General features: G+C 40.6%; 1 protein-coding gene across 1 annotated transcript in view; it reads left to right on the forward strand.

Annotated features, from left to right (window-relative positions):
* CAP2 (cyclase associated actin cytoskeleton regulatory protein 2) overlaps positions 1 to 13652 on the forward strand; it is a 139669-nt gene that overhangs the window by 85645 nt on the left and 40372 nt on the right. Inside the window, exons 5-6 of the mRNA XM_066579397.1 lie at positions 6986 to 7129; positions 8603 to 8688. Of these exons, the coding sequence (XP_066435494.1) occupies positions 6986 to 7129; positions 8603 to 8688 (230 nt within the window). The remainder of the gene's footprint in view (positions 1 to 6985; positions 7130 to 8602; positions 8689 to 13652) is intronic.

Below are 13652 nucleotides of genomic sequence, written 5' to 3' on the forward strand. Positions count from 1 at the left end.
TAGTCGTATGGCCAAGCATCATACCGTGATAGTTATGTATGAGTATATTCCATCCTGTCCCTGATTCACAATTTTAAATATTGAGTTCTATCCTTTACAGTATGCTGAAGTTCATACAGAATAAGATGAGGTTTCATTAATTCTCATGTGTTATTAATCCGACGAGCTTGAAGTAAAGACAGGGTTAATTAGTAAAAATCAATGGCTGGTTTAAAATGAGTCATCATGTGGAGCAGCACTTACCTCTTCTTTTAAACAATCTTAAGAAACTCTGTAATAAAGCAGAAGTGTTTACTCAAGGAATCCTAAAGTAATCTGAAGCAACTGTACCCTGTCTAAGATGACAAGACATTTCATAGAACACATGCCTCAGTCATGCAGGAGGTTTTTCCAGATCACTTCTACATCTCCTTCACAATGGTCTTTTCTGTCTTGAGATTAGCTATAGTATAACTTAAAATTTTACAGTTTTAAAGAAAATATTCGCTGTAACATTCCAAGTTGTATACAGTGGTGCTTGAAAGTTTGTGAGCTCTTCAGAATTTTCCATATTTCTGCTTATATTGGACCTAAAACGACATCAGATGTTCACACAACTCCTAAAAGTAGATGAAGAGAACCACATTAAATAAATGAGTCAAAAATATTACACCTGCTCATTTATTTGAGGAAAATGATCCAATATCACGTGTCTGTGAGTGGCAAAAGTATGTGAACCTTTGCTTTCAGTATCTGGTGTGACCTCCTTGTGCAGCAATAACTGTATTTCAACATTTCTGATAATCGTTGATTAGTCCTGAATACTAGCCTATTCCTCTATACAAAACCGCTTCTACTCTGTTATGTTTGTGGGTTTCCTCCCATGAACTGCTCAATTCAGGTCCTTCCACAACATTTCTATAGGATTACAGTCAGGACTTCAACTTGGCCATTCATTCCATAACTTCAACTTTCCTCTTCTTATCTAGTCTTTTGTAGACCGACTTGTGTGCTTTGGGTCATTATGTTGCTGCATGACCCACCTACTCCTGACATTCAGTTTGCGGACAGATATCTTGACATTTAGAATTTCCGTTAGAATTTGCTGGCATAATTCAGAATTCATTGTTCCATCAGTGATGGCAAGTCATCCAGGCCCAGATGCAGTAAAACTGACCCAAACGATGATACTACAACCACCGTAGTTCACTGATGATTTTTGATGTTGTAATGCAGTATTTTATTTTATCTAAACATAATGCTTCTCATTTAAGCCAAAAAGCTTCATTTAGGTCTCAGCTGTCCACAAAACATTGTTCCAATAGCATTTGTCTTGTCCAGGTGATCTTCAGGTAACTGCAGACAGGCATTAAGTTTCTTTTATAGAGCAGTGACTTTCTCCCTGCAATCCTGCTATGCACACCATTGTTGTTCAGTGTCCTTCTAACAGTGGACTCATGAACATTAGCATTAATTAATGTGAGAGAGACCTTTAATTGTTTAGCGGTCATCTTTTGGTTCAATGGTGGTATATAAGCCAGGTACCCAGCTTTCGAAGTCATGTGAAGGCTTTTTAGCTTAAAGAGAGATGTCTATAGATCTAGGTACCCATCCTTTAAGGTTCACCCTGATGTGGCGGATGGGCATACACAGATTTGATCACATTGTGCACTAAGAATCTTGCATTTTTATGCGATTAGTACTAGAGATGAGCGAGCATACTCGCTAAGGGTAATTACTCGATTGAGCATTGCCCTTAGCGAGTACCTGCCCGCTCGGAAGAAAAGATTCGGTGGGGACCGGTGGGGGAGAGCAGGGAGGAACGGAGGGGAGATCTCTCTCTCCCTTTCTCCCCCCACTCCCCACTGCTCATGGCTGCAACTCACCACTCACCCGCGCCGGCAGCCGAACCTTTGCTCCCGAGCGGGGAGATACTCGCTAAGGACAAAGCTCGATCGAGTAATTGTCCTCAGCGAGTATGCTCGCTCATCCCTAATTAGTACCCAAAACCATTATGCATTTCTTTGCAGATATTAAGTTTGTACGGGTGCTGAAGCACATGTTTGTTACTGTATTTCATGCAGCCACGGCTTATTGTGCACCTTCACACTTTTATTTGTTGGATGTGCAGACTTTTGCTTTCTATATGTTTTAGAGATACTGTCACCAACAAGCTGTGTGCCATATGTGTAACTGACAAGCTTTGTACCATTACTTTAACCAGCAAGTTCTGTGCCTTGTATAGACTCTGTAACTAACTAGCCTGAACCCATTGTAACTATAACCGCTATACTTTGTGCTTCCTGTAAAGTATTCTTAATCTTACCATTGATATCCGCCCAATTTACTATGCTACCCTCAAGTGGGGCACTGCAAATGGGTCAAGGGCCTTATATAAGAACTGTCCCTCTTACCTGCACCTCTTTTGTAAGACAATTGTGGTTATGTATCAATAGTCCCATTTGTATAGCACATTTGTTGTAGAGCTATTACTATTATAGCTAGTAGGATATGTGGTACCCTACTGTATTCAAAAATGTGTAACAGCTAGATGGTCTCTTGTGTAACATGTATATCACACAATTGAGCTCTTTTTTCACAAAAAATGACACTTGGAAAACATATTCTCATCCCTAGTGATTGCATTAAAACATGAAGTTTTCAAAATGATGCATACTTTGAAGCACTAAGTCTGTTGTCTTACAGGGGAACACAGCCTAAAATTGCCATGTCATTTATAGTCATGCTATTTTAAGTAAAGAATTTGGGACAAGGGTATTAAAGCCATAAAACTTTGACTGTGTGACAGGTGCAAAGTAAGCACAAGACATACACAACATAAAACGAGCAGCTGGGATTTCTCATTTACAACACAAATACATTGAGTTGAGTAGCTCTCCATTATCAGTCACTGATAGTCAGACTCATTCTGGTGGCACAGCTGTTGTACAGGGCAACACTGTCTGCTGGTGACTTGTGATTGCCAGTTGTCGCTGTACACTCATCAATAAGTGCCTCTTATCCCGTATTCATGGATATAACCTTTTGTTTATCTCTGAAGTTCACTTGTGTCATGATACAGATACCATTTAATCACCCTGGTGAACCTCCCAGAAAAAGTGCATGGGCAAAGCGTGCATGTATTGCGTGCCTCAAGAAAACCTACTTTATTGACTTTTTCCAAAATTGACCCTTGCAAATCTGCATAGGGATTCCCTTGGAGTAGAAACATTTTATAGGAGTTCCTCAAAATTAAATCATGAAATAGGGCCTTGACATGATATATATAGTTTTGTCCTTGGGGTAAGTCAGTGCACTACCAGTGAGTTATTGGAGACTGGACACCGTAAATAAAACGGAGGACAAATTATTTTTAGTATTTTTTATAGGGTCCCAAGAAATCAGCATAACTATTATAATTTGTGCTAATACCCTACAGCGCATTAATTTCAATACACCACCCAAATCGTCGATTTTACGGAAATGAAGAAAAGAAGCTACTGAAGACTACTGCAAAAATATATATGTGTGTGTGCGTGTATGTGTATATACATGTATATGTGTGTGTGTATATATATATATATATATATATATATATATATATATATATATATATATATATACACACAATCAGGGGCATAGTTAAAGGTTCCTGGGGCCGGATGAAAAAGTTCACCATGGGGGAACCATACAACAACTTTCTTTTCCATTGTTGAGTTTCTTAAGAAGCCCATCTATGCAACACCAGCAGGCAGGGGCCTTGCTAGAATCTTAAAAGATTAGGCAAAGGCTAAATGTATGGGGCCCCAATGCAAAATCTATAACTTGGCTTCCAAACCATTCATGAGCCCTTTTAAATACTGTTGTTTTGTTTATAGGATAGAGGGACCTTTGGGCCCCCTAAGGCTCCAGGACCCGGTAGTAACTGCTACCTCTGCATCCCCTATAGCTATGCCCCTGAACACCATTCATGCAAGTGCTGAAAGTGTTTAAAACAGCAGATGATCTCATTTCTGTGCCAAAAACACGTATCACGTTCATCCCTTATGGAGAAATTGACAAATTTAAGGCACTATTGAAGTTAATGAGCAGCAGTGTAAGGATATACCGTATGGAAATCGATATAGGAGGTATAAGCAATATTTGGGTATCTAAAGGTCTCCTACCGTTCAATAAGAATTAATGAGAGTTTTCCCCCTAAAGTATCTAAAAACATACAAAGCAATCATAAAGAAAAATAATGCTACAAATTCAAGTTTTTGAGCTTTTGAAAACGAAGCCTTCATTTTCTTTATGGGCGTATGGCAAATGTGCAGTTTAATGTGGAGTTCAGCTCCTGCATACATTTTCAGAAAAAAATTCTTCCTGGAACTGTGGCTCAGGGCCAAAGTCACCATCATTTTTATGTCTTTGGTCTTCATCAAATTGACAACCCTACCAAAATATTATGGCTTTTTGGTTGTTTAAAAGCAGGGAACCCTAATATAGTTAAGGCTGCAAATAAACTCTTTAAAATGAACCTGGGGGATAGTGTACACAAATCAAACTACATGCCTCTGCCTGGTCCATCTAGTCAGCCAAACAGTCTGCCCTTGGCACAGCAAATATATGCAAACAGAAGAAAATACAGTAGTAAAATAAATTCTTGGTCATGACATTGTCATCATTAGAAAAGTTAAATCATTACATTCTCTGGAAAACCTTAACTGTGACTTTGTACTTTGTTAAACTTAGTCAGCTTAAAAATGTGATATGTAATTTAATATTGTGTGCCGGGCAATACAACATTTGGGGGAAAAGAACCCTAAAATCAGTGAATAAAATAATAATCAGTGAAAAAATGGTGGCTAGAAATAAGTACATCATTATGGCAGTGGGAATCGGATCCAATACATCGTCTTGGGATTCTAAACAGGACCTTGTTGCATATTGAAGGACTGATTAGTATATCTGTGCAGCCGATAAGCCAAGTGTTTGCACTGAAAAGAACGGCCTGACGTGTTAATCTCTCCCTAATAGTCGATTATTGCTAATTTCAAAAGGCAGTTACCATATATACTCGAGTATAAGCCTAGTTTTTCAGCACATTTTTTATGCTGAAAAAGCCCCCCTCGGCTTATACTCGAGTGAGGTAAAACAAAACAAAAAACCCGCGCAATACTCACCTCCCAGCGTACATCTGTATCCCCGTCGCGATGGTCTCCCCGGCTGTGCGGCAAGCTGCTTGAGAATTCTCCTCGCTGTCGTCGCCCTGCTCAGCTTTGAATTCCTCCGCCATCAGCACTGTGTAGGTAAGCGCTCTGATTGGATCGAGCGCCAGCCAACCACAGCTGGCGCTCGATCATTCACAGCCATTCAGTGGATGACATCACTGAATGGCTGTGATTGGTTTATTGAGCTGGTGCTCGATCCAATCACAGCGCTTACTTACACAGCGCTTACAGCGAGAAAATTCAAAGCCGAGCAGGGAGATGACAGTGGGGAGAATTCTTCAGCAGCTTGCCGCACCGCTAGAGAGACCATCGCACCGGGGACACAGACGCCGCTGCTAGGTGAGTATTGCATTTTTTCTTTACCTAGTATATACTTGAGTATAGCTAGGTTTATACTCGAGTCAATAAGTTTTACCAGTTTTTTGTGGTAAAACTTATTGACTCGGCTTATACTCGAGTATATATGGTATGTCAAAATCGTCAAGAGATTTGGATACCCCAGATGCCACCGCTGCTCACACGTAGGATGTAGGGGGGAAATATTGCCCTAATTTCCTGGTAATTTTGGCATACAAGGTGCATCGGATTCCCACTTCCAGTGTCACCTCCAGCTCAATACATTTACTGATATTAGTCCACACATCATTGCTTAGAGATTAGATGTAGCTTCCCATAGACATCCTCCTGGTATCTGTGCTAACACTAGCAGTCCAAGTTTAGTGTGGGATTACCTACAGATAAGGTTGCACATTGTTTCGGATAAGAAAAATCCATTTTAGGTTGAACTCACTCACGGCATTTTGCTGTGTTTTTCATGGCCTTTTCACTGGCACTTTTAGGAACATTTTCTTTAGGTATAAATCATTGCTACATTAGTGAATTAGATAAAACACTACATACAATGCGTGCTTTGGTTTGTGGCAGTTTTAGGGTCAGTGGTATTTTTCTCTTTAAACGAAGTATGCTTTGAGTATGTTGTTTTTTTGCTTTTTTCCCGTAGTCTTTTCTATAGGACTTAAAAATGGCAGAAAAAATGTTTGATTTACATTTTCTTTAAAGAGCCACCCAAAAACCCTTTAAAAAACCATATGAGAAAACATGCTGAAAAAATATGTGTGTGAAGGAGGTCTTCAATGGAACCTGTCCTATCCTGTGAGCCTCATAAACTAAGTCTATGGGCTCATAGAACAGGGGCCGCTTAGCTCAGGGGTGTCCCTATTTATACTTACTGCCTCCCCGTTCCTTCAGTGTCCACCGGGGGAGCTACCGTTGGGTCCGTGCACCCGACTCATCTCTTCAGTCAGTGTGTGCACATACAAAATGTTCTCTATGTGTGTGCATGCGCCTTGAATGCAGAGATGAGTCAGATGTATAGAATGAGTGACGGATTCCTGAGTGGACAGCGAATAAACGGGGAGACAAGTGAGTACAAAAAGTACACTCCTTGACTCAGTGGCCTCTGTCCTACGAGCCCATAAACTTAGTTTATTGTGCTCATAGGACTTGAAAGTTTCCATCAAGGTATAACTGTTAGCACCGTTGTCTTTCAGTGTCTCCTGGGTTCAAATCTGACTAAGGACAACATCTGGATGGAGTTTGTATGTTCTCCCTGTGTTTGTGTGGGTTTCCTCCAGTTACTCCAAAAAAACACACACTAATAGGTGGATTAAAAAATTGTGAGTTTCAATGGAGACAGACCCTAATACCAAGTGAAGTAAAGTGCTGTGTAATATGTTTGCGCTATATATATAAAGGTGTATTATATAATCTAACTATATATTTTCTTTCTGTAGGCTGAACTGGCATTGCTTCTTAAACCCATATCAGAAAAGATTCTTGAAGTACTGACATTCCGAGAAAAAAACAGAGGAAGTCAAATGTTCAACCACCTTTCAGCAATAAGTGAAAGTATTCCCGCACTTGGCTGGATCACAGTGGTGAGTTACATTCATTTCCGCCACATCCTGTATAAGGAGTTACACATACACAATGGTTAGGTGTTCTGATGCTTGGACATTATAGCTTCATGAAGAGGTGAACACTATGGTAGGACATATTGAAGTCTGTAATATATCACATACCACCTGCTTGGTCTGTATGTTCGCTGCACGTGGCTGGGTCTATCCAATTAATTGTGCAGGCTTTGAAAAATAGAACATCTTTTTATAACAGATCTCCTTCTGATAAGGAGCAATCTATGCAATAAAGGGAATTGAACAGTGGGCCAAATGCCTGCAAGAATGGCTAAAGGACAAGCCTAAAGTCTAATTTGTACTAGTCCCAATAGCTTCATGAGTTTTACTATTTTGCCTCCATTTTGCACAATAATTTATGTGGCTTACTGTTCAAGCAGGTTGACAACATAACTTTTTTAATATGATAAGACTCATGTATAAGGTCTATATTACGTGTCCACATTGATGAACTATGATATTTTTACATAGTTCACAGCAGTGTATGATCCCATAGTCTCACTCCACTGACATCCCCAAGGAAAGAGGTTTGGCTGTTATTTCAAAATATCCACCATAGAAAAAAAAATCCAAAAATGTAATCCAGAACACCTTGAAAACTAGAAAACATGAACTAGAAATATGAAGGGTGTCTCAAAACTATGGAAACACCCATGCAAGCAAGCTGTAGGGAAAGGGGGAACCCTGTTAGGCCATGTCACCAACATGACGGCCATTTTGAATGCTGCCATCTTGAATTCAACTCAAATTTTTCCAATGGAAAGGTAGGTATGTGATATATCAAACTGACAGAGAATTACACCAGAAAAACAATGGTGTGCTTCATTTTAACATAATTGTATTCTTTCTCGTGTGAACACAGTGATTTTTCTTCATTACAAGCAATGTGAATGATGGCATTATCTCAAGCAGACATGTTGAAATCGTCCTCCATCTGTTGTAGCATTTTTATAAGGCTGCTATGTACGCATAGACAAAATTTGCTGTATGGAGGCACGGCTAACCCCATTTTCTATAGATAGATAACGAGAGCTACGTTGTGGACTCTTGCTGAATGAGGCCAGAACAGCAGTTGCTGATGCTTCATCAGTAATTGATTTTGGTCATCCGGATTTGGTTTATCAGTAACGGAACCTGTTTTTCCAAATTTGGCTACTGCACTGAGGGTTGTAGGAGGTCTGGTTGGGTGGCGTTGGATGAAATCTACAGTGATGGCACATGTGCTTCGTTCACCTGACATAAGGACAATCTCAATATTTTGTGCTCGGTATAACCCCATTATTCACATTGCCTGTAATGAAGAAAAGGCACTGTGTTAACATGAGAATGAATAAAGTGACAAATACAGATTATATTTGTATACTCAGATTACTTTTCTTTTTATTGTTTTTTTATATATGTAAGAATGAAGTAACTTTAATGTTGTGTTATATTTAGACACCTGCGCCAGGCCCCTTTGTGAAGGAGATGGCCGATGCTGCTGCATTTTACACAAACAGGGTATTGAAAGACTACAAAAATAGGTAAACCATTCACCTGTATAATTTCTGTTTGTAACATCCAATCGCATTAAGAACAAAAGCTATGATTTGGGATGTAGATGCCTCTACAGCTGATTCATGAAGTCACAAAATTTACAATACTGTTGTGGAATATGAAGGACCTTTATACAGTTGCAATCAAAATTATTCATCCCCCATTGCAAATCAAATTTATTTGCCAAATTTACAAACTTTTGACTGTTTGTAAAAAACAATCAAACAGGAACAGCTTAAATAGTTCAACACAACTAATGCAATAAGTAGTTTCTCCAAATTCAACACAAAATTCCACTTTGAATGACTACTGCAGTCTCAGAATTATTATCCCTCATAAGAGCACACATTTGTAAATCAGGTGTTGTCTCAAGCACACCTGATGCAACTAATCAACAGCTTCATTAGTTGTATCAGATGTGTTTGAATTAAAACACATCAAATACCTGGACTGGATAGGGTTTTGTTGACTGTGACATTTGATTGCATGTTAGAGATATGGCTAAGCCTAGAGAGTGGTCTAAAAGGTTAAGAGATCATTGTCTTCAACAAACAAAGAAAATGATACAAAAAGCTAGCAAAGGCACTGAATGATCCTAGATACAGTTAGAAGGGACCTACACTATCCGAACAGTTTCAGAAAAAGGAAGCTATTACCGACTGTCACCAGATTCCTGAGGAGATAAGTCATCAAGTGACTGTAAAAGACCTGCAGTATCATTAGTAGCAGCAGGCACTGAGGTTTCCATTTGCACAGTAAAGCGCATAATAAATGCTGAAGGTCTTCCTACCCAAACTCTATGACTGGAAACCTGCAACGTGTGGAGGGCAAGATGCATTCAATCAAGTATCAGGAAATCCTAGGAGAAAACATCATGCCTTCTGTGAGGAAGCTGAAGCTTGGGCGGCATTGGATCTTCCAATAGAACAATAATCTCAAGCATACCTCAAAGTCCACTAAAACTTAGTTTCAGAAGAAGACCTGGAAGATTCTGGAGTGTCTGGCACAGTCACCTGACTTGAATCCCATAGAAAATCTTCAGTGGTATTTGAAGAAGGCGGTTGCAGCCTGCAAACCCAAAAGCTATTAAGTACTAAAGACACGTGTTATGAAGAGATTCAATAATTGTGAGACTCCAATAGTCATTCAAAGTGGCCTTTTGTGTTGAATTTGGAGAAATGACTTGTTATATTAGTTATATTGAGCTATTTATATTATTCTTGTATGAGTGTTTTTTGCAAATAAGTGAAAGTTCGTAATTTGCTAAAAGTTTGTAAATTTTGGCAAGTAAACTTAATTTGAAATGGGGGTTGATTTAGATTCGATTGTAACTGTATATAATAAGGTTGCTGCATTAATCCAGCTTCGTTCACGTTCTTGTGTCGGTGATGATCCATTTTTTGTAACTGTTGCTTACACACTGAGGTATGCTGCCATGTTTTGGATGTATGCAGAAAAATATCACTAGACATGTAGAATGCCTGCATCGTCAACCATATAGTTTGTATACAAATGCAGATTTCCCTTCTCAATTTGAGTATAAATATCCATGGAAAATGTGTGCGGGTGAATGATGGACTTTTTGGGAAAAATTAAAAGTTTTGAAAAATATGCAGCAATCTCACAAAAGACATGAAAAGTACAATTTCACTCATTTAGGCAAACAATAGGCTTGTATACATATCCCTACAGGCGTAATCACCATAAGTTAAAAAAAACTGTTAGGATCAGCACACCATTCAGCACTGGAGGCCAGTGGACCAAATTCTTCTTTTTTTTGTGGCTTCCAAGCGAGGTGGTGGCTCGTATCAGTATCCTTCACAAGACCTGAATTGCGAATGGCAAGCAATACCCCCTGGAGATCTGTTTCCACTGTACTGTAGCTTCAGCTGTTAAGCAAATACCCAAATAAAATACTTACATTCTAAGGGTGCGTTCACACGAGTGCATAAACGGCGCATTTTTGCGACCAAACGTATATACGTGACCATCTGAGGCAATGGTTTCGAATGTATTCGTTCACATGGGCGATTTTACGGCGCGTAAAAACGGCAACCCGAAAAAAAACGGAACATATGCGACCGAAATACGCGCCAACGCATATTCGATGGCCGAAAACACAGTTTGAAAAGTAGGAACAAACGAAAATACGCTTTCTAGCTCTGGTCGTGATCGGTGAAAAACGTTCTCTCGGGCGATTATACGTTGCGCTCGTGCGAACGTAAATACGCCTACGCTCGTCTGCCCGCACCCTAAGTGTGACCATTATCACTGCACAAATGGTTGATTTTTTGGATCCCACAGCGCCAACTGCTGGGCACTTAGCGCAATGCAACTTCTCATATAAAATATAAAATAGATCAAAAATATCCAACTCAACTGATTGGAGAAAAAGAAGAATTAAAAAATAACTTTTTTTTTCAAAATATTAATAATATATAAATCATTCTGAAAAAGACCATATTGTATCAGAAATCTAGAAAATCTGCTGAGGTGTTTCTGATGCAAATCCCACCCATAGTCGTAGAGAATGAATTGGAATGTGATATATTGTGCACACAAATAATACAAGTTAAAGGTATTTTGCAGATTGTTACAAAATACCTCACATCGAGCATTACAAAAAACCTATAGATAACCCCTTCACAGACCCTGCACATGTACTGCATGTAGAAATGGTACTGCAGGCTGGGACCCGTACACCTGACATGAGTAATTACAAGTCACATGATCTGATTAGCATAGAGAATGGCATACCTATGATCATATCCCAACATTTTACAGACAGAAATAAACAAAATGGAATGTAATAGATTGTGGACACAGATCATACAAGTCACATGTGTTTTGCAGAAAGTTACAAACTACCTAACTGTCGAGCATTACATAAAAAACATATAGGTAACCTACCCTGCACTCCTCTTTTCCAACAGAAACTTTTTTCCTTATTGCAGGAGGGTTTGTATTACATCTATGTTGACAACCCTATAATTGCCATCATGCATGCCTTACCTAAAGCTACATATCCCCCACCAATGAAACCAATATTGGATCCCTGGACAAGAGGCTGTGTGAGTGGGTTGATTCCATCCTGCAGCTTCTTGGTCAAGTGGTCCTTGGTTATTTGAGAGACCCCAGCGATGTTTTGTATAGTTTTAGAGAGATTATGTGAAGCGATTAGAGATGAGTGAGCATACTCGCTAAGGACAACTACTCGATTGAGCATTGTCCTTAGCGAGTACCTGCCCGCTCGGAAGTAAAGGTTCGGCTGCCGGCGCGGGTGAGAGGTGAGTTGCGGCAGTGAGCAGGGGGGAGTGGGGGGGGGGGAGAGAGGGAGAGAGAGATCTCCCCTCCGTTCCTCCACGCTCTCCCCCGCCACTCCCTGCCTGCCGCCGGCAGCCGAATCTTTTCTTCCGAGCGGGCAGGTACTCGCTAAGGGAAATGCTCGATCGAGTAATTGCCCTTAGCGAGTATGCTTGCTCATCTCTAGAAGCGATCCATTTATATGTGCACTCCCCAATCCTGGAGAAGCTTCATTTTATCAGCAACATCTTATCTAATTTCTGATAATTTTGTATGTTTGATGGCATGCTTTATCGTCAATCAAAAGGTGTGTCAATGAGTGCCAACATTCCCATCTGTTGCAAACTTGGTGATATTTTTTTGGAAGGATCCTTACTAGAGATGAGCGAACACCAAAATGTTCGGGTGTTCGTTATTCGGAACGAACTTCCCGTGATGCTCGAGGGTTCGTTTCGAACAACGAACCCCATTGAAGTCAATGGGCGACCAGAACATTTTTGTATTTTGCCGATGCTCGCTAAGGTTTTCATGTGTGAAAATCTGGGCAATTCAGGAAAGTGATGGGAACGACACAGTGACGGATAGGGCAGGCGAGGGGCTACATGGTGGGCTGCATCTCAAGTTCACAGGTCCCACTATTAAGCCACAATAGCGGCAAGAGTGCCCCCCCCCCCCCACTGTCAGCATAAAGATCGTTCTCCTCTGCCACAGCTGTAACAGCTGTAGCAGAGAAGAACGATGTTTGCCCATTGAATTCAATGGAGCCAGCAAAACAACAGGTTCCACTGAATGCAATGGGCTGCCGGCGATCGCAGGATGAATGGTCGGAAAGGGGTTAAATATATAACCCCTTTCCTGCAATTCATCCAGAAATGTGTTACACTAAAAATATATACCGGCGTATAAGGCGACCGGGCGTATAAGACGCCCCCCCAACTGTCACCTTATACGCCGGTAATACAGCGGAGCAAAGAATAAAAAGCATTACTCACTTTTTCAGATGATCTGCGGCGCTCCTGCAGGCTGTCGCTCCCTCCTAATCCACGGCAGAGTATTCCTTTCTGCACGAAAGGCTTGAAATCCCCGCCTCCAGAAACACAGCCAATCACAGCCAATGACAATGATGTCATTGAATGGCTGTGATTGGCTTGAAATCCCCGCCTCCAGAAACACAGCCAATCACAGCCATTCAATGACATCATTGTCATTGGCTGTGATTGGCTGAAGGCACATGTGTTTCTGGAGGCAGGGATTTAAAGCCTTTCGTGGAGAAAGGAATAGTCTGCCGGGAACCAGGAAGGAGCGACAGCCTGCAGGAGCGCCGCAGATCATCTGAAAAAGTGAGTAATGATTTTTATTCTTTGCTCCACTGTATTACCGGCGTATAAGGTGACAGTTGGGGGGTCGTCTTATACGCCCGGTCGCCTTATACGCCGGTATATATTTTTAGTGTAACACATTTCTGGATGAATTGCAGGAAAGGGGTTATATATTTAACCCCTTTCCGACCATTCATCCTGCGATCGCCGGCAGCCCATTGCATTCAGTGGAACATGCTGTATTGCTGGCTCCATTGAATTCAATGGGCAAACATCGTTCTTCTCTGCTACAGCTGTTACAGCTGTGCCAGAGAAGAAGGATTTCTCTT

This window comes from Eleutherodactylus coqui, chromosome 9 (genome assembly GCF_035609145.1).
Source record: "Eleutherodactylus coqui strain aEleCoq1 chromosome 9, aEleCoq1.hap1, whole genome shotgun sequence".
NCBI classification, from domain to species: Eukaryota; Metazoa; Chordata; class Amphibia; order Anura; family Eleutherodactylidae; genus Eleutherodactylus; species Eleutherodactylus coqui.